At 41.3% G+C, this 17522-nt stretch overlaps 2 protein-coding genes and 1 long non-coding RNA gene across 7 annotated transcripts in view; 1 reads left to right on the top strand and 2 right to left on the bottom strand.

Moving 5' to 3' along the window:
• Window positions 1-1330, bottom strand: part of cadps2 (Ca++-dependent secretion activator 2) — a 238811-nt gene extending 237481 nt beyond the window's left edge. For 2 of the 5 annotated variants that reach the window (XM_027272724.1, XM_027272723.1), the window contains exon 1: window positions 501-1330. In XM_027272724.1, coding sequence (XP_027128525.1) covers window positions 501-845 — 345 coding nt within the window. In that variant the 5' untranslated portion in view covers window positions 846-1330. The remainder of the gene's footprint in view (window positions 1-500) is intronic. The other 3 variants (XM_027272726.1, XM_027272725.1, XM_027272727.1) reach the window with 2 other exon arrangements.
• On the top strand, window positions 1086-6077 carry LOC113744183 (uncharacterized). Its single transcript, XR_003461334.1, has 2 exons — window positions 1086-1192; window positions 5497-6077. It is a non-coding gene; the product is annotated as an uncharacterized LOC113744183 (long non-coding RNA).
• Window positions 2962-16642, bottom strand: slc13a1 (solute carrier family 13 member 1). Its single transcript, XM_010742190.3, has 15 exons — window positions 16391-16642; window positions 15359-15487; window positions 14116-14252; window positions 13677-13843; window positions 13009-13048; window positions 12826-12907; window positions 11563-11720; window positions 11158-11277; window positions 9600-9698; window positions 9273-9374; window positions 8229-8320; window positions 7933-8027; window positions 6586-6747; window positions 4105-4242; window positions 2962-4009 (listed from the first exon to the last, which is right to left on the bottom strand). Exons 1-15 carry the CDS (start codon window positions 16493-16495, stop codon window positions 3866-3868), a joined length of 1770 nt encoding a protein of 589 aa, XP_010740492.2. The 5' UTR covers window positions 16496-16642; the 3' UTR covers window positions 2962-3865.
• Between the last annotated feature and the right edge of the window lie 880 nt (window positions 16643-17522).

A 17522-nucleotide genomic window follows, 5' to 3' on the forward strand; every position in this document is an offset into this window, starting at 1 on the left:
CACAGCAGTGCTAAAAACACCTATACTCCCCGTTCCTTAACATGTCTTTACACCTATATCAGATTCCTTTGGGATTTCTGTCAATTTAAGGCTGACATGAGGCGCACCAAGCGAATACACAAAGCACGAACGACTCAAAGACCAAACATTAAACAGGTCAGTGGATGTTCAATTCGGCATTAATTGTATACTATGCAGAGCATGTTTAAAAAATAAAATAGTGGTCGTTGTCCCCCGGGGAGCGGCAACAATGTGGAAGCAACAGGAGAAACGACGAGAAAATAAACTATTTTGTTGAAATAAGTGACTCCTGGTGGGTCATATGTTTGCCGAATTAATGGGTGGCTTCTTGTGAGTCCACAGAAATGTCAAGTTTTGTTGTTTGCTTCACATACTGCGTCAGGTTAACAGAGTCCGCTTTAAATGAGCACTTTTTTAAATGGAAGTTTGCTTGCAGACAACAGGTGCATGTTGTGTGTGTGCGCGCAGCACGGACTCACCTTCTGCTGCCGCCGGGCCATGTCGGTGGGCTGCTTGGCGTTGAACGGGTAGGCTATGCACCTCAGGACGAACACATAAATTTGAAGTTTAATTTTTCTCTCCTCTTCCTCCTTCTGGATCCGCTCGCGCTCCTTCCTCTCCTCCTCTTCACCTGTAGCGCTGCTGTCTTTCGCACCTTTGCCGGGGGCACCTCCAGGTGAAGCGGACTGTCGCTGCTGGCCGCCCGCCCGGCTGTTGTTCCCGTGTTTCCCCGTCGAGGAGGCAGCAGGTTTCTTCGCAGCCACCTGGACAACTTCTGGGTCGGACTCCCCGCCGGTGTCTTCGCTGGAGGACGGGTCCAGCATGGTTCACGGCGTTAAAACTCCGCTTCACACCGACAGATGAAAAGGGAAGAGAGAAACAACTGTTAAAGCTTTAGTTTGTTTGTTTTAGTCGACGTGGCGTTAACAGCCGCACTTCACCAACCCACGGTCCTTCCCTGCTGCGGACCGCGTTGTGAGGCACAACCTGAGAGGAACACCGTTTTTGTGAGGGGGTGGGAGGAGTTTTAGCGGGTAATATTTGGAGGCTGTCGCCGCGTGCGCCTCGTTCCGTAGCACCGGGGATGAGTGTTGGAATGGCAGCGCGCGCCCTCTGTCACTGGCTGCCGCACACAGAGCCCGCGCGCTCCTCCGACAGCTCCAGCACACAGGTGAGCAACCTGTAGCTGCTGTTAGAGAAACAACAGCGAAGAGGTCTCACTCTGTCTGGGTTTCAGGAACCGCAAAACTCACTGCAAGTCTTCTTTATGATACATTTTTTTTCACAGCAGCCATATTAACATGAACTAATAGGGTCAACACAGGTGTTTCCAATTATGCTAATTAAGGTTCTGCCCCATTATATTTGCAGGCAGCAGCCTAGCTAGGTTAGCATAGCTTAGCACAAATAATTCAAACAGGTGAAACAGGTAGCTCAGGTTTGCTGTAACAACACATACAAACCAAAGTATGCAAACAACTATTCAGTCAGTCAGGCTAGTTGCTACCCTCTATTTCAACTTTTTGTGCTAAGCTACGCAAACCAGCTGCTTGTTGAACAGAGACGAGGCTGGTATCTTGTAAATAATTGTAATTTCCAAAATATAAAACTTTTAATTTAAGACTCATATCAAAGCACTGTTTTTTTTTTTTCACGGACTCTTTCACAGCAGCTGTTTTGACATACATGTAGTAGGTTAGGTTAGCCAACATGTACCAGTAGCAGCTCCCTGACTTAATTAGCATCATTGGTAATGACCATGTTAGCACAATTTCATCAAGGTCAAGGCCTTCATTAGTCCCCAAGTGGCAACAACAACAACAACACAGATAAAAGATAAAAAGCCACACACATAACAAGCCTACATTATATAATGTACATTATTAATTTTGACTTTATCTTGAATTGACAGTGCTTTGATCCAAGACTTTAGAAAATATTTAGTTTATATTCACCACTGCACATGGTCGGATTACTTGATGGTTACATTGTGAAGATGAATGTGCCCTTTTGTAGATCAGGAGTGGGAAGTTTTAACCCCCTGTGTGATATGCAGACATGATGCTGCTCTTTATGCATAGACAAATGGTAAATGGACTTTACTGTACATAGCGCCTTTCTAGTCTTGCGACCCCTCAAAGCACTTTACAGTACGTATCTCATTCACCCATTCACACATACACTGATGGCATCAGCTGCCAACTGCTCATCAGTTTAAGGAGCTAACCATTCATACTCATTCGCACAGCCTTCGGGGGCAATCTGGGGTTCAGTATCTTGCCCAAGGACACTTCGACATGCAGACTGAAGGGGATTGAATCAGGGATCAAACCGCTGATTTTCTGATTAGTGGACGACCCACTCTACCTCCCAGCCACAGCTCTCTCTCCCAACCAGAGCGATGGAACAGAAAGACAGAAGTAGGTCTCACAAGTACAAAAACTTAGTGTACTGAAGATGAGAATTTCTTAAAAACCTTCAGGATAGCACAGGCAAATTAAACAAAAATTTCTTAAAAACCTTCAGGATAGCACAGGCAAATTAAACAAAACATGGACAAAGGTCATTTCTACAGACTTATTAAGATGGAAAAATACAATGGAAAAGTACAAAAGATGGGCAAATTAACATAAAAAAATATATATATATATATATATAAATAGAGCACGTTTGAAAGAAATCTTTTATTTCACACACTCTTTGTAAGAACAACACTCAACTGATTGTATCTTCCTGTGTTTTTAAATGTATCCATTTATTTATATGTGTTGTTGTACCTAAGGTATGTAACATGTATAGTACACTGTGTCTGTATACATACATATTCATGTATATAAAATATACATGATTATAAACATGTCAAGTCAGTTTTATTTATATAATCAACACTCCTGTACAACTGAAACTGAGCATTCAAACCTCCATAAAGGAAGACTTTATTGCAGGGCTGCTGCATTAGCACTGGTGTCAGTTCAGTGTTCTGTCTATTCACAGTACATGAAGATCGCCTGTGTTAAGATTAGAGGCTGAAACTTTCAGACACGGCAGCCACTGGAGGTCAGTGTTTCTCTGGAGTCTTTTACCACTGATCAGTCAAATTAGTCAGGAGTACAGGAGATTACAGGGCAACAAGGGCAATATATACACAACAAATAGCTGGACACACAACTTCTGTGCCTTAGCCATACTGGAAAGACAGAAAATTAGCTTCATGTTTTTAATTGCTGATGTTTTATTCTCAGTTTGGTTCAGTTTCAAGATTTCCAGGCTTTATTTTGGTTTGTTACCTCTGTTGCAGTTACTGACACCAGTTCATTAATTATACTCTACCAGAGTACTTAGAGATTATAATGTATACAGCACACATAAAGCTTGTTGGATTATAGGATCAATTCATTGTTGGTTTGGATCTGCGCATCTACAGAGAAAGCAAAAACACAGATGTTATATACATTGGCAAGGTAAGGTAGTAAAAGTACAAAGTAAGGTACTTGTCTTGAAACAGAAGCTCCTAAATATAATATAATAATAATAAATTGAATAAATAAATGATCCAGGACAGGACCTTGGGGAGCATCACAAATATTAAGTTGATGGGGCATAATTACTCTAATTAGGAAAGTCCTGTCCGACAGGTACAACTACAACCAGTCCAAAGCTCATCATCCCAAACTTGACATCCCCATCATGTTAGTTATGGAGCGAGTATGGAGATAAAATCCCTAGAGGAGTGCAAAGCCAGTTCAGTGTTGGTCAATAAAAGGTGTGGACCTTCCTGGGAGGGATGGAGGCCATCTAGGAGAAAACGTTTTTAAAATGTTCGTGGTCCAAAAAAAAAAAAACATCATGGTGCTGTGGAGTTGAACCCAGGGAGGACTGGTGCCCACCCAGGGTATGTATCCAGAGAGAATAAAGGGACGCCCCATGTCCCCACAGCCAACAGGACAGCAAGAACGCCAATTATATTGACACCAAGCCCCGCCTTCACCTGTAGCAACAAGCAGACCAAGCACAGATTCTGATTGGTTATGTTAATTATAACAGTTTTGTTAATAATTCCTGTGTTTGTACCACTGGACTGACCATGTCCACAGTGCTGATGTGTCCATATGCGTACACGATGGCATTGGGCGGGTTGGATACTGGAAGCAGGAAGGAGAAGGATGTGCACAAGGTGGTGGGGATCAGGACATACAGCGGGTTGACATGGATGGCCTCTGCCTGAAGAAAGACGGTTCACACAAACACAAACATCAGCCCTGAATATTGAAATAATAATCATGTCACTGGTCACCAAAGGCAGCCAAAACAATGCCTGGATAGGTTTCTGGTGTAATGGAATTTTCTATCCTTAGGTTACACATGATCACGTGTGGGCCTTGTGGTACTCGGCAGTATTAATTGTTTGTCTTTGACTAGGTGCCAGCATATCTCAACACTATGGTGGCCAGGGTCGAAGAGGACTATTGCTCCAATTCCAATCTGTGTAAACAGACATCTGTGTCTCCAGACTAGAATATGCTGACAATAACACCTCCATGAGTAAAAACACTCTCTTTGACGTGTAGTGTTTGGGGTGTGATCTTTGGGTTTAAAGTTTATCCACCAGCATGAGTTCATCAGAATGGGAGACTGACTCAGGAACTTCTGATGTGCTTTGAGAGTGTCTCTATTTCTCCTTGGCCAAGCAACAATAAATAATACAGCATAAGACATCAGAGGCTGCTGAACACTTTCTTCCTTCATGACCTCACCATTGACCTTTGACTTCAGCAATTTCTCCACAACACCTGGGAGTTATTTAGTAAGGCTGTGAGTTAGCCGGTCATACTCCTCCTCAGCTTTTCAAGTTCTTGAACAAGCAGCTCCATCATTAGTGGTGCTACGTAGTCATCCACCATGTTCCTGCAAATTTAAGCACTTTGCTGCTTTTTGGCTTTACCGCCCAATTTTCCTGTGTGTCAATAGATGGTATTTTATTAATCAGTTATACTGAAATGGTGGATTTTTCATATCATGGAAATGAAAATTAACATTTGTCTGCTGCCAGCTGTCTGCTGACTGAAGATCAGTTTCTGTGCTGCGTCTGTCTGGATGTGTTCACTGATCCAGTCAGCACACCATGTGGACACAACTTCTGTAAAAGCTGCATCACTGAACACTGGAATATTAATGTCCACATGAGACCTGAGCTGCGGGTCAACACTTTCATCTCTGAGATTGCTGCTGATTTCTGACAACTCAACAAAAAAAACTGTTGTTTTTTTAACCAAACTTAAAGTCATTAAGTCTTGCCTAGTGTGCCTGGTCTCCTACTGTGAGACTCACCTGGAGCCTCATCTGACAAAGTCAGGCCTGAAAAGACATCAGCTGATCGACCCTGTGGACAACCTGGGAGGTAGGATGTGTAAGAAGCATGATAAACTGCTGGATCTGTTCTCCTGATGTGTGTCTGTATGCTCTGCACTGTTTCAGATCATTCGACACATGATGTTGTTTGTGTGAAAGAAGAACGTGAAGAAAGGAAGGCCGAGCTGGAGAAGACAGAGGCTGAAGTTGAACAGATGATCCAGAAGAGACAACTGAAGATTCAGGAGATCAAACACTCAGTCAGGAAGATGGAACAAATCAGAATAGGAACAAACTCATTAGCATCACATACAACGCCATCAGCAAAGCTATTGCACGCAGAGCACACAGCATAGCACATGACCACAGCCAGCTCCTCAACCCATTCTTCACACTTCTTCCATCTGCTCGCAGATGATCCCAGGCCTGGAAATGGGCATGCCAGGAGTTTTGTCCCCTCTGCCCCAGCGTCACTCAACAAAACACCTCGGTAACCTTCATGTGTGCTGTGTGCTGTATCTGATGTCTTTCCTCTAGTTATGTTGTGGTGTATAATCTCACTCTGTACCAATGTGAAGAAACGGCTTCTCCAGCAAATCAGATTATTTTCTGGATGGTGCCAAGCGGCGCACAGCAACACAAATCTGCAGCCAGAGGCAGATGGTGTTTGAGTGTTTGTTAACAGTTAATTAATACAATGAAAAACATTAGCAACGTTATTTAAATCACTGCATCAATCTGGCTATATTTCAGTCATAACGCTACTTTATTTCCTTCCATAAATGAAGACATCATGAGGTGATGTTACCAAAAATAAAACACGAAACACAACTGAATGAACTGAAGGTTTTTACACATATTATTACTCCATATCTAATCATCCTTATTCACTTATAAATACATTTCTCTGCTTTAACACCATGTTAAAAATGTTCATTTCTGATGCCAATTCAAACACATCTAAGACATGTCATGTATGTCTAGCACAGACGATAAGTGCTTTAATAAACAAAGAATCATTTCTGATACTTTGTTTTGTTGTTTTTGTTTGTGCCTGGTTGTTTGTGTGAATAACTACAGACTAAAATACATATTAGTCATTCAAAACCTGAAAAAAAAACATTATTATTATTTATTATTAAAGATTAGGATTAAGATTAAAAACCAACAAACACAATTTGCGTCAATACCGCGCAGGATAAACACTGAACCTACCAGAGGAGAGAGGATGGGGAGGAAGATGGTGATGGTCGCGGCATTGCTGGCCACCTCTGTTACCGTGGTGACGATGATGCAGGCAACCGTGATAGTGGCAAAGACTGGCAGATCACCCAGAGGTGTCAGCAGCTGGGCCACCCACAAAGACAGGCCCGACACCTGCACTGACACACAGACAGACTGGAAGTACTATCTACTAAACAAATATTCCCTTTGAAAGCGTCTCCATTGTAAAGAGAGTGAATGGGACGCTGTTTCTGAAAGGACTCGTTGCTGTTGAATTTTTGGTTGTCAGAGAGCTTTAAAACGTCGGCCACCTAAACTGTCTGACCGGATCGACACTACAAGGTTTTAGTGAGAAAATGTGCTTCTTTGTGATCTGAGCGGACTGACCTCGAGTTACATTTATCCATGAACATTTTCTGATTCGTTTCTCTTGCAGACTTGTTGTCATGCTGTGATGGTGAGCAGAGACCGAAAACTCGCCTCAGCGCGTTCAAGGGAGCAGGTTACATTAAACTTTCTTTCGTTGCTAATGAGGCTCATCAGAGTGCAGATCTTTACTTAATGCGCCTTGGCCAAAGATAACGAGGCAGTGTACCGTAGCTGAACAGACCAGCATTCACTGGTGTCTTAAGATCTGTGATAAGAACTCATTCTGGTTCTTTAAATACTTGTGTGATTCTCTTTAGTGTCTCTTCATGTATTTTTCTTTCCCAGGGTGTTTTATTTTATAAAATGATTTTAATTATGGCTCATCTCAAATCTCATTTCTTGTGTTATTTCTGTCATCGTGTCTTATTTTGTCTCTTCAATTGTTTCCAAGAAACAGCGGGCACATTACCTCTACCTAAAATCACATCTTGACATTTTTACACTCCAGTAAGGAAATAACATGTTAATTTCGTGAGCTTAAGAGGTGATTGTAGCCAGATTTTTTAACAGAGCCAGGTTAACTGGCTGTAGCTTCATTAAGAGTGGAATTGATTTCCTCATCTAACTCTCAGCAAGAAAGTAAATTTCCCCAAATGTTGAATTATTCATTTAAAACATTAAAGATGGGATCCATCATACCAGAGAACACAAATGCCACCTGTTGCCTTTGTTTGTTTTATTCGGTATTTGAGGTCCTGGAAATGATCAATGATCTGTCTCTCCCAACTATAACTGACCGCACCTCTAACTAGGAAGGTCTCCTTATGAAAGAATCTTATTTTTCATCTTTTTAAGGAGAATTTGTGCAAAATAAAGCATCTATCTCTTTAAGATAGATGCTTTATTTACAACGAGATCTCTTTGTTCTACATGAGGAACCTTTGGTGGACGCATGAAAACAGAGCTTACCTCCGTGCCTTCAGCGAGTGCGAAGCCTCCGCCGACCAGCAGGGCCACTTTCCATGGCATGGTAGACTGGAACTCGTTCCAGGAGATCATAGCCTCTGAATGGAGAGAAAAATATAAAAAAAACCTGCTCACATCTTTACAGATAGACAGAAGCTGTCCCTCTCTACACAGTTACCACAGGTTATGAACTGTTGCGGCTGTTGAAAAATGATTGTGGCGAAGTATAAAATAACGTAAACTAGAAATATTCTATAGTACAGTGTGCTACAGTAGACTTGTCTACATTAGTGTCTTACCATATTTTCTGGATGGCCCGTAGGCAGGTACGATGAACAAGAGGAGGCCCAGCAGCAGAGCCACGGTGGCATCAGTGATGTAGCCCGAGTGACTGCAAGAACAGAAGAAATTCATTATAAGGAACTTGTTTTAGTGCAAAGGCTGCACCAAATGACACCAACTGAGTGTCCCTTATTGCCCTAATCCAAAGACAAAGGACGCCCTCACTAAAGGGCACAAAACATTTATTCTAATGAGGGCCATGCACTTCTAGCTCTTTTGGAGGGCTGGAATCAGTCAGTTACATGCCATGCACCGGTCAGGTGGCTGCAACCTGCAATGTGTAGGTCCTTCTCCTCAAGCCCTGACCTGTCGAAACATGGACTCCACCACCTTCTGAAGGTTATCTGTGGTATCTGGCACCAAGACGTTGGCAGCAGAAGTCCTGTAATTTGCGAGGTGGTGCCTCTATGCATCGAACTTGTTTCTCCAGCACATCAATGCTTGATTGGATTCTGAGGCAGGGTCAACACCTTGAACTCGTTGTTTTGTTTCTCAAACCATTATAAACCATATTTGCTTTGTGTTATCCTGCTGAAAGAGGCCAATGCCATCAGAAAATACCCTTTGCCAGAAAGATCACTATGTGCATCATTAAACCTTGGCTGCCCATGGCCTTGTCGCCAGGTCACAATTTTTGGAGATGCTCTAAACCTAGTCTTCTAGCCATCACAATGTTCACTTGTTGCCTAATATATCCCACACACTGATAGATACCATGATAATGAGATACCCAAAAACATGTCAGCCTCTACTTCCTAACCATGTCTGTGTCTCTTGGTCTGTGGCCCATTAGTTCCTACTGAAGATGCATTTAAAATTAAAATATCAAGTTTTGTTTAAACAGGCTCAATAATTTCCTAAATAAACTGTTCACTGTAGTTTTCATCCAGCAGGAGGAAATGATGAATCTGTTGGATTTATTTTCAGGGACAGATTAACAGAAGTGTGTGTGTGTGATTGAGTGAAAAGAACCAACAGCAATATTAAAACGAGTGACTCACTGAGGGAAGAGAGAAGCCCAGCCTGGCATGAAACCCGGAGATCTGGTCAACCACAACAACACCATCAACAGGAAAACCACCCCAGTGAAGATCTCCCGAGAACTGGAGGGAATGAATGAACGAATGAAGGCATGAAATGAATGAATTCATGAAAGGGTGTGTGAGTAGATGAGAAGATCAATGCCTTATAATCAATTTAGTATGAATGGATGAATAATTGAACAACCAGGTAAAAGAAACAAACATGAATGACTGCACGAATGAATGGATTTGAATGAACTGAATGTACGTATGTATGAATGAAAGAATGAATGAATGAGTGATCACCTCATGGGGCCCAGCGACCTGTATTCGTCTTCTATGACTTGTCTTGCTGCTTTCTCGCTCTCACACGGCTCTTCTTTACATCGCCACAGGAACTTGAAGCTGTGTGTGAGTGTAATATTATTGATAGACGACAGATAATGCTCCCGGTGAACTAAACGATTGATTGTGATTGGTTAAAAGCACACTGAGAGCACACAGCGCTGACTGGTTAATGAAAAGATTACTGAGCATGTGCGGAGGCCAGCAGCGCTCATAATTAACCTGTCTGACACCATGACACCACTAATGCTAATATTAACATTACACTCATGCCTCTGTCCCAGGTTGTGTTGAAATGAAAGCAGGTGTCTCAGATTATATCACATCAAATCTGATTTATTCACATATTCGGTGTCCTTTCTTTCAAGGTTTAGTTTGTTCCTTAAAGTCAAACTGAGATTAAAATTACATTTTGCTAAGAGATCCGTATATCTCTGGTGACCTTATTTGGTCAAAACTGTCATAAAGGTGTGTTAAGGTGTCTTATTAGCATCATTATCATCATCATTATATTAGTTTTGGGGATGCTGATTATGTAAAAATTAAGTCAACAGATCCACTATGTGGAGCCAGAGACAATGAGGACACAATACGCCTTACTGAAGAGTCATTTCCTGTATCTGTGTCATGTGGGTTTAGCCACTGTTGCTCCACTACTGGAGACCAGCAGCAGGTCCCGGGTCTATTGAGTCTTATAGGAAAAGTAAATGTGAGCTCAGATTATGGGCGATTCTCTTTGCACTATATTTGCTGAAGTAAATATTGTCACAGGCCACACACCTCCAGAGCACTCTGACACCAGGATGATATTTTTTGGGCTGAGAATATAACCAAGAATATAACAAGAATAACCAAGACTGATCTATGACAACTCATCTGATCTCTTTCTGAATCGTCTCTGGAACAACACAGTTTGTTTTCATCCATCTACACGACGACATTTCCAAGGGGGGAAGATCAGATGTAAGAGGATCACACTTACAGATATTGTAATGCGTTACCTTCTGTTATGGCTGGCACAGCGAATGCTCACCCTAAGAGCCTTTTCTCTTGTTATGTGAAAAGTTTAAACATACAAAAGAATGTAAGACATATAGGGTAATATTAGAGACTAAAATAACAGTCTGATAATTTAGTTGTCCTTATAATAAAATAAAATAAAATCTGACAATGATGCAAATTTTTTTTTTATCTGGTACAACTTTGGCACAATCTTGTGAAGCTACCATTAGCCTGATTACTAGAGACAGTTGCCAATTGAGTTACTGGCTAGTAATGAAAAACTTTTTTTTTAATCTTTCTTTGTCTGAAATCAATCCACTGTTTAAAAAATATTTGTGTATTTTGATGGTAAATCTGTCAGTGTTACAACAACTAAACCCCTGTGTGTTAGCGTGCTAGAAATAACAGGTTATGTCATCGATTTATGACATAACTACAGGGCGATGCACACAGATTAGTTGGAATAATAGCCCAGATAGGCGGTGCAGAGCGGAGCAGATGGTGTGTTGATACTCACTCTGAGCCGATGAAGAGCCAGTACAGCCATATCCATGTCAGCAGCAGCATGATAACACTGATGGGAAGGCACAACAGGAGCCAGTTGCCGAAGTTAATGCAGTTGCAGTTTGGGTAAACCCTGAGTTTAAAGACAGGTGTTTGAGGGTTTAATTGCATTTTTCTAAAATACACACAGAAGCTTAAAATTTGTTTGTTTTTCTGTTCTTCACTTTATTGCTCTCCAGTGGACTGAATCAAGCAAACTTTCTTCAAATTTTATATTTAGAAAATACCAATCCTTACACAGTTGGAATAATGTTTTATTCATTTTATATGTTGCTTCAAATGTTGTCAAATGTCAAATGTGTGTTGTCTCTCCCTTACTTTCCTCACACATATGCACTCTGTCTGGTGAACCACTCACTGGGTGAGGTACTCGGAGAAGATGAGGTTGGGTGACGTGCCAGGCAGCGTGGAGATGCCGCCAATGTTAGAGGAGTAGGCAATGCCGATGCACATGGCTTTACAAATCATCAGGTCGCGATGACTCTTGCTGGAAGCCGCAGGCTCACATACAACAACCTACAAGACAACACCATGGGAGAAAGTCACCAGTGAGCATCAGCATTAGCACTACTGGTAGTAACAGGAGAAGTATGAAGCATTTTAAAAAAGGAAAACAAAAAGTGAAGATGTACTTCCTGTATCAGCTGATCAACGATGGTGCATTTTCACACCTCCACACCTACCAGTCCATCCTCACCTTCTCCATCATCAACTGTCACACTGCTGCCACCGTCAAGGACAAAGGCAGGCTGCAGCGTGTCATTCGCTCTGCTGAGAAGCTGATTGGCAGCAATTTATCCATCTCTTCAGGACCTGAACTCCTCCAGGACTCTGAGGTGTGTGGCTAAGATTGTGGCTGACCCCTCTCACCCCAGACACAAACTATTTGAGACACTCCCCTCCGGCAGGACCGAAACATCACGCCACAGAAACAGTGTCAGTGTCAGTGTCAGGGCCTCACTGACACTGACTTCCACCCTCCACCCTTCAGACCCTACATGTTACACTGATGTACGGTAAGGTCCTTTTAATAATCTTTAAATGACATGTTTTGGATTACTGCATCTTAAATGATCTTGTACATTTACATATTGCATAGTGCATACCGTGCACTTTTGCACACTTCCTAGTGAATACTTTGCACATTCCTGCACAAATTGCACATGTATTAATAACTTCTAGTACTTGATTTTTATCTGCATTACTTAATGTTTGTTATGCACCAAAATTACCAAGACAGAATTCTTGTATGTGAAAACCTACATGGAAACAAACCTGATTTTGAAATATGATTAGGTAGCTGTAGCTTAGCTTGCAGTAGTAATAGTAGTATCATTATAGCAGCAGCAATTCAAGTATTGATGTCACAACTAGTAGTTATAGTAGCAGTATTAAAAGGAGTGTCAGTTGAAGCATTAATAGCAGCAGCAGTAGTACCAGTAACAGAAATAGCATTAGTTTAAGTAGCAGTATAATACCAGTATTATTAGCAGACAGCAGTATCGGAAACAGTAGCAGTAACAGTAGTATATACTATAGTAGCAGCACTAGAAGCAGTAGCAGAATCTGCAGTGTCAGTACAGCTATGAGTCTTGTTTCATCTGTTCAGTGGTTTTTGTACCTGAGCTGCAGCAGGCTTTGATGCTGTCTGTATCTGAACACATGTGAAGGTCTCCACAGGAACATCTGGATGCCTCTGATCACTGACAGACACAGGGGTATAGTATTAATGTATACTGGACGTACTGCACCAGGAACCCAGAGGGAACAACAGAACAGGAGAGTGTTTCAATCCTTCACATACCTCATAACGTCTTTCAACTTTTCAACACGGCTGTCAGTTTCTGTAAATATAACAGATTGTGGTTAACTCATGTCTGTTCCCATGGTACCACTGTGTATTTATGATGACTTGCCTCCAGTGCAAAGTGAACACTTGACTAGATTCTTCCTTGTGTTTCTTAATGTTGTTCTGATGCATTTCTTCGTTCCTCTTTCTGCTTTTATTTAAAGCACCATTGTGTTTAAAGCGATCAGATTTGGATGAATCTGCAGTGTAACTTTACATATTTTAACTTCAATATAACCACGTCTCTAACCATACAAGTGTTATATTTACCTAACCCTAGCCATAGTTTAGTTGCCATCAGTGTTGAGTAAGCTGAAAAAGGTAAGAATAAGTTACTCATTACATATTAGTTTCTGAAAAATATTTACAAATAACTCAACTACTACAGTTTCAGCACCAAATATAAGAACTAACATTTGTAAGTTGTAAGTAAAGCTTTATTAATGTCTACTATATATGTTTATTAATGGTTAATAACTAATAGGACTAAGTTTGATACCCAACCATAAAGCACTCTAATAGCAGTATAACAATCTCAGTTATGTCATTAGTTAGCCATTAACTTGAGTGTGTCTCTACACATTCCTCTGTTTAAATACAGAATAAAATGTAAATCCAGCTACCGTCCAGTTCCAGAGTCAGGTTGTCTTTTCCAGCACACTCCCCCTCCTTGGCCTTCAGTATCTGTTGAAGAACAGCCTCTACAATAGGCATCACCATAGTAACAGCCGAGGTGTTTTGGACCCACATGGAGAGGAATGCACAGCCAGACATGAAGCCCAACATCAACCTGGAACAAGCACACCACCCAGCATGGTAGTTAGAGCAGGAACATCTACAAACACTTCAATCTGCACCACCACACTGTCACTTTCTAACAGCCTGGAACCACCTGCTCGACTACGTTTTAAAGTCAGTGTGCAATCAATATTCTCGTACAACATGAGACCGTAATTCTGCTTCTGCTGCTTGACGTGTTCGGGAGGAATTTACACATTTCACAGACACATGCATTTGTGAACTAAAAATTTGAATCGTGTAGCAGAGAAAGGTGGTGCTCACCATGCAGGGTTGACTCCCACCATGCTGACTAGCCTTAAGGCGATTCTGCGGTGGAGACCCCACTTCTCAATGGAAGTGGCAAGGCAGGTGACGCCCACCAGCAAGAAGTGGAAGTCTTTAAAGTACTCCTTCGCCACCTGGAGAGGAAACAGAGAGGGAGTTATAAGAGAGCAATACTGTACCAGTAGAGGATAATAAACAGAGAACAATCTATTCTATGTATATTCGAAGCTTGTTTCTCAGTAGCTGAAATCAAACTCTGAGACAATATAATAGAGAAGAATATGCTAACATTAGGGTTAGGGTTAGTCAGGGTTTGGGTTAGGGTTGGATGGAAGTCAATAAATAAACCAAAACACGCGTGATAAAAACAAGTGCACTCTGGTAAATATTCAATAGTTAATTCAAAATAGCAATTATTATTTTTAACACACTTGTTATTCAGTATTTTTAGTACCTGGAGTGTAAGTTTAGCCTTTTTCTAATGTGCTGGACTAATCCTACAGTCTATAATCTGAGATCTGTTTTTACTCAATATCAGTGCTATCCTGTGAACATCTGTTTATTCTAATCATAAATAGTGTGGCATCATTTTCCAGGAACGGTTGGGTTGTTTTGGCCCATACGTAAAGCCCTCTTAAGCACTGCCAGGTGAAAGTGATCCTGGTAGTCTTTGTCACGTGATGCTGGAAACAAGTCTGGGGGCCATGAACCTGAGACAAAGAGTGTTGATAGTAACTTTTGTTGCTAGTTGATGTGCATCAGATTGGTGGAGGTTGCCTAACTCTGTTTTCTGTTGAGCATAAAAGTAAGGATGTTTCCACATACCTGCGATCCTTTTCTTGTTTTGTTCTTTGTGTATTGTTCTACAAGAATAAACGAAACGGCTGATCTACCCATTACCTAAATTGTCTCTTGGCTCCTCATTTTAGTCACTACGCTACTCTTTACCTAGCATTAGTCCTTCCTTCCCTGATTCTTCAGTTCTTGATATTTCCAAAAAAGAGCTGTAGTTTGACTACAGGTTTGATGAGGAACAAATAGGTGTGCTGGGACATAGGTGCATAGTTATGGTACCAAATATTCAAGCTAATGTAATTGATAACAGGATGTAGGCTAGTTTGTCCAGTTGTCCTTAATAACTAAATAAATTATGAAGAGGTATTTAGAACAGCAACTTGTTGATATTCTGTCTTTTTTAAGGTGAAGAATAGCTTGGCCGGCTAACAGACAGGTGACTCACATCCGAGGACTTCATGATGCCAAACATGGGGAGGAAGACTGCGGGGATCATGGCGGTCATGGACAAAGGAATCACTTCCGTCACCCAGAACGTCGCCATCAGCAGCAATACAAAGGCACATTCTGCCTGCTACAAAGACAAAACACACAGGCACGTCTGAATTCATCTGTCATAGAGGACGAAAGAAAGCATTTCATTTACCATAGATCATGACGGATCCATGTAGTGTGAAGTCGGTGTTGCATTCACACATTCAAAGTAGTAGGCAGTCAGCTTTTTATATGTTTTCATTGTACATTTCTCTGACAGTGTTTATTTATTGAATGGTTTCAGGTCTAACTGATGAGTATAAATCCAATATGCCCTCTCTTTTTAGCTCTAATTTGGTCTGCACCAACTCCTAAGTAAAATATTTGGCTTTTCAGCTGTTACTTCACCACATAGCTTCTGACTTTGTCCAGCGTGTTTCACATCAATACAAACTAAATTTTTTTTGTCATGTTTCATTAGTTTGAGCTTTAACTGGATCTCTTTTAATTGAGTCATCTCATTGTGTCCTCTTCTACTGATTTAACGGCAGCCGACTGAAGAATTTCCACCACCAAATGTTTACCTTGATGAACCATCTCCTGACTCGCACAGCTGTATAGATTGAAACGTAAATTAATTAGCATTTTAGAGTCAGGTGGTGTACAACACTTTCTTTGTAGAAACACAGGGACTAAAAACACAGTAACTGTGCTGTAAAACCAAAACTTGGAGCAAGAAGAGGCGAGAGAAAAATGACCCTTCATAAGTCCTTTCTAAAAAAGTAACTAGCAACAACTTCACAGCTCCTTCTACACCTCTCTGACAGACTGACAGGCAGTTCCTATAACAAGTGCAATGCACAGATGATACTGTGAAAGTTTTTTTTGCCTTTCAGAGCAGTTATTTCATACCTTCAATTTCTTTTATTCGGTTCATAAACTTAAGCCTAAGTTATAGTTGTTCTTTGCACATAGGGGCCTATATACCATAAAAACCACTCACCTTCGTCCTGATGACAAGAGGAAGAGGAAGCAGTAGAAGCGGTGTCAGAGCGATCAGGGTGATGCTGCGATAGTTCCACAATCCTCTTGTCAACCTCTTTAGCATTCTCGCTCTCTTCTTTTTCTTGTTGTTACTTAATTCTTTTAATCCCCCCCAGCGTTATGCTAAAAGTCTTTACAGACTGATTTGAGCTGGTGGGAATGTGGTGGCAATGTCAGGGTGACCGCAGAGACTCCAGCCTCAAACTGTTGTGTCTATATCTGTTCTTGAGCAAGACATAAAACCTGATTACTATGCTGGTTATCTCGCACCAACACAAAGGTGAGATAATAATGAGATACAGCTTTTAATTTATGACCGTTTAAAAGGGCAGTATTAGCGGATTTACACTTTAACCCATTTTTACACATCTGTGGAAGAAAAAATCTATCCAAACTGCATTTCCTTCAGTCAAAACGCAGTTCATTAAAAGGTTCCCAGTCTGGCCATGCATGAGGGCTCTTTTTTTAGATTACTGGTAGCCACAACAAAATCTGAGAGTGTATTTTTAAGGTTACAATACGGCACGAAAGATCCTCTCTGTTGATCCCATCACAACGTGGGCAGAACTGAGATAACAACCACCTCCAGGAAGTATTTCTTTGATTTGTCCTCACATGCCTGGTCACTTCACCACCTGCGGCTCATCATCCAATAAACCAGTGCAGTATATAACTCCGGTTCATCCTTGCAGACTCTGCCAGTTTGTTGTAGTAACCCTTTTGGTAACTACCAAACTAACTCGCTCTGCAAAATTTAGAAATTTAAATTTTTTTGCACGGCTGCCATGCATGACATTACTTACTACTGTTTTGTCCTCCAGCCCAGCTCTGTGGCTGTAAAAGCATCTGCTTACATCACTGCTATTCACAACTCTTAATAATGGGCCTCACGGCTCATTAGATGTTAGAGGTCGAAAGATAAACTGAGCACACTGTGATTTTCTTGAGGTATACTTTAACTCCTTATCAAGAAGGTCTAAGAAGGCAGTTAAACAGTTTCTAACTCTGTCTCTTTTGACCCTTGTCTAATGCCTCCGAATATCAAAACGCAGGAGAGAAAGTGTACGAGTGTGCCTACAAAGTAATTATAG

This window comes from Larimichthys crocea, chromosome XXI (assembly GCF_000972845.2).
Source record: "Larimichthys crocea isolate SSNF chromosome XXI, L_crocea_2.0, whole genome shotgun sequence".
Classification (NCBI taxonomy): domain Eukaryota; kingdom Metazoa; phylum Chordata; class Actinopteri; family Sciaenidae; genus Larimichthys; species Larimichthys crocea.

Bases quoted from the DNA above. Each gene is read 5' to 3' on its own strand.
- slc13a1 (XM_010742190.3), bottom strand. From the start codon at position 16,495: ATGCTAAAGAGGTTGACAAGAGGATTGTGGAACTATCGCAGCATCACC. The intron at 9,699-11,157 runs GTGAGTATCAAC...ACTCACACACAG, and splicing joins TGGCTCTTCATCGGCTCAGA to CTTCAAGTTCCTGTGGCGAT. The intron at 9,375-9,599 runs GTGATCACTCAT...CATTCCCTCCAG, and splicing joins AGGTCGCTGGGCCCCATGAG to TTCTCGGGAGATCTTCACTG.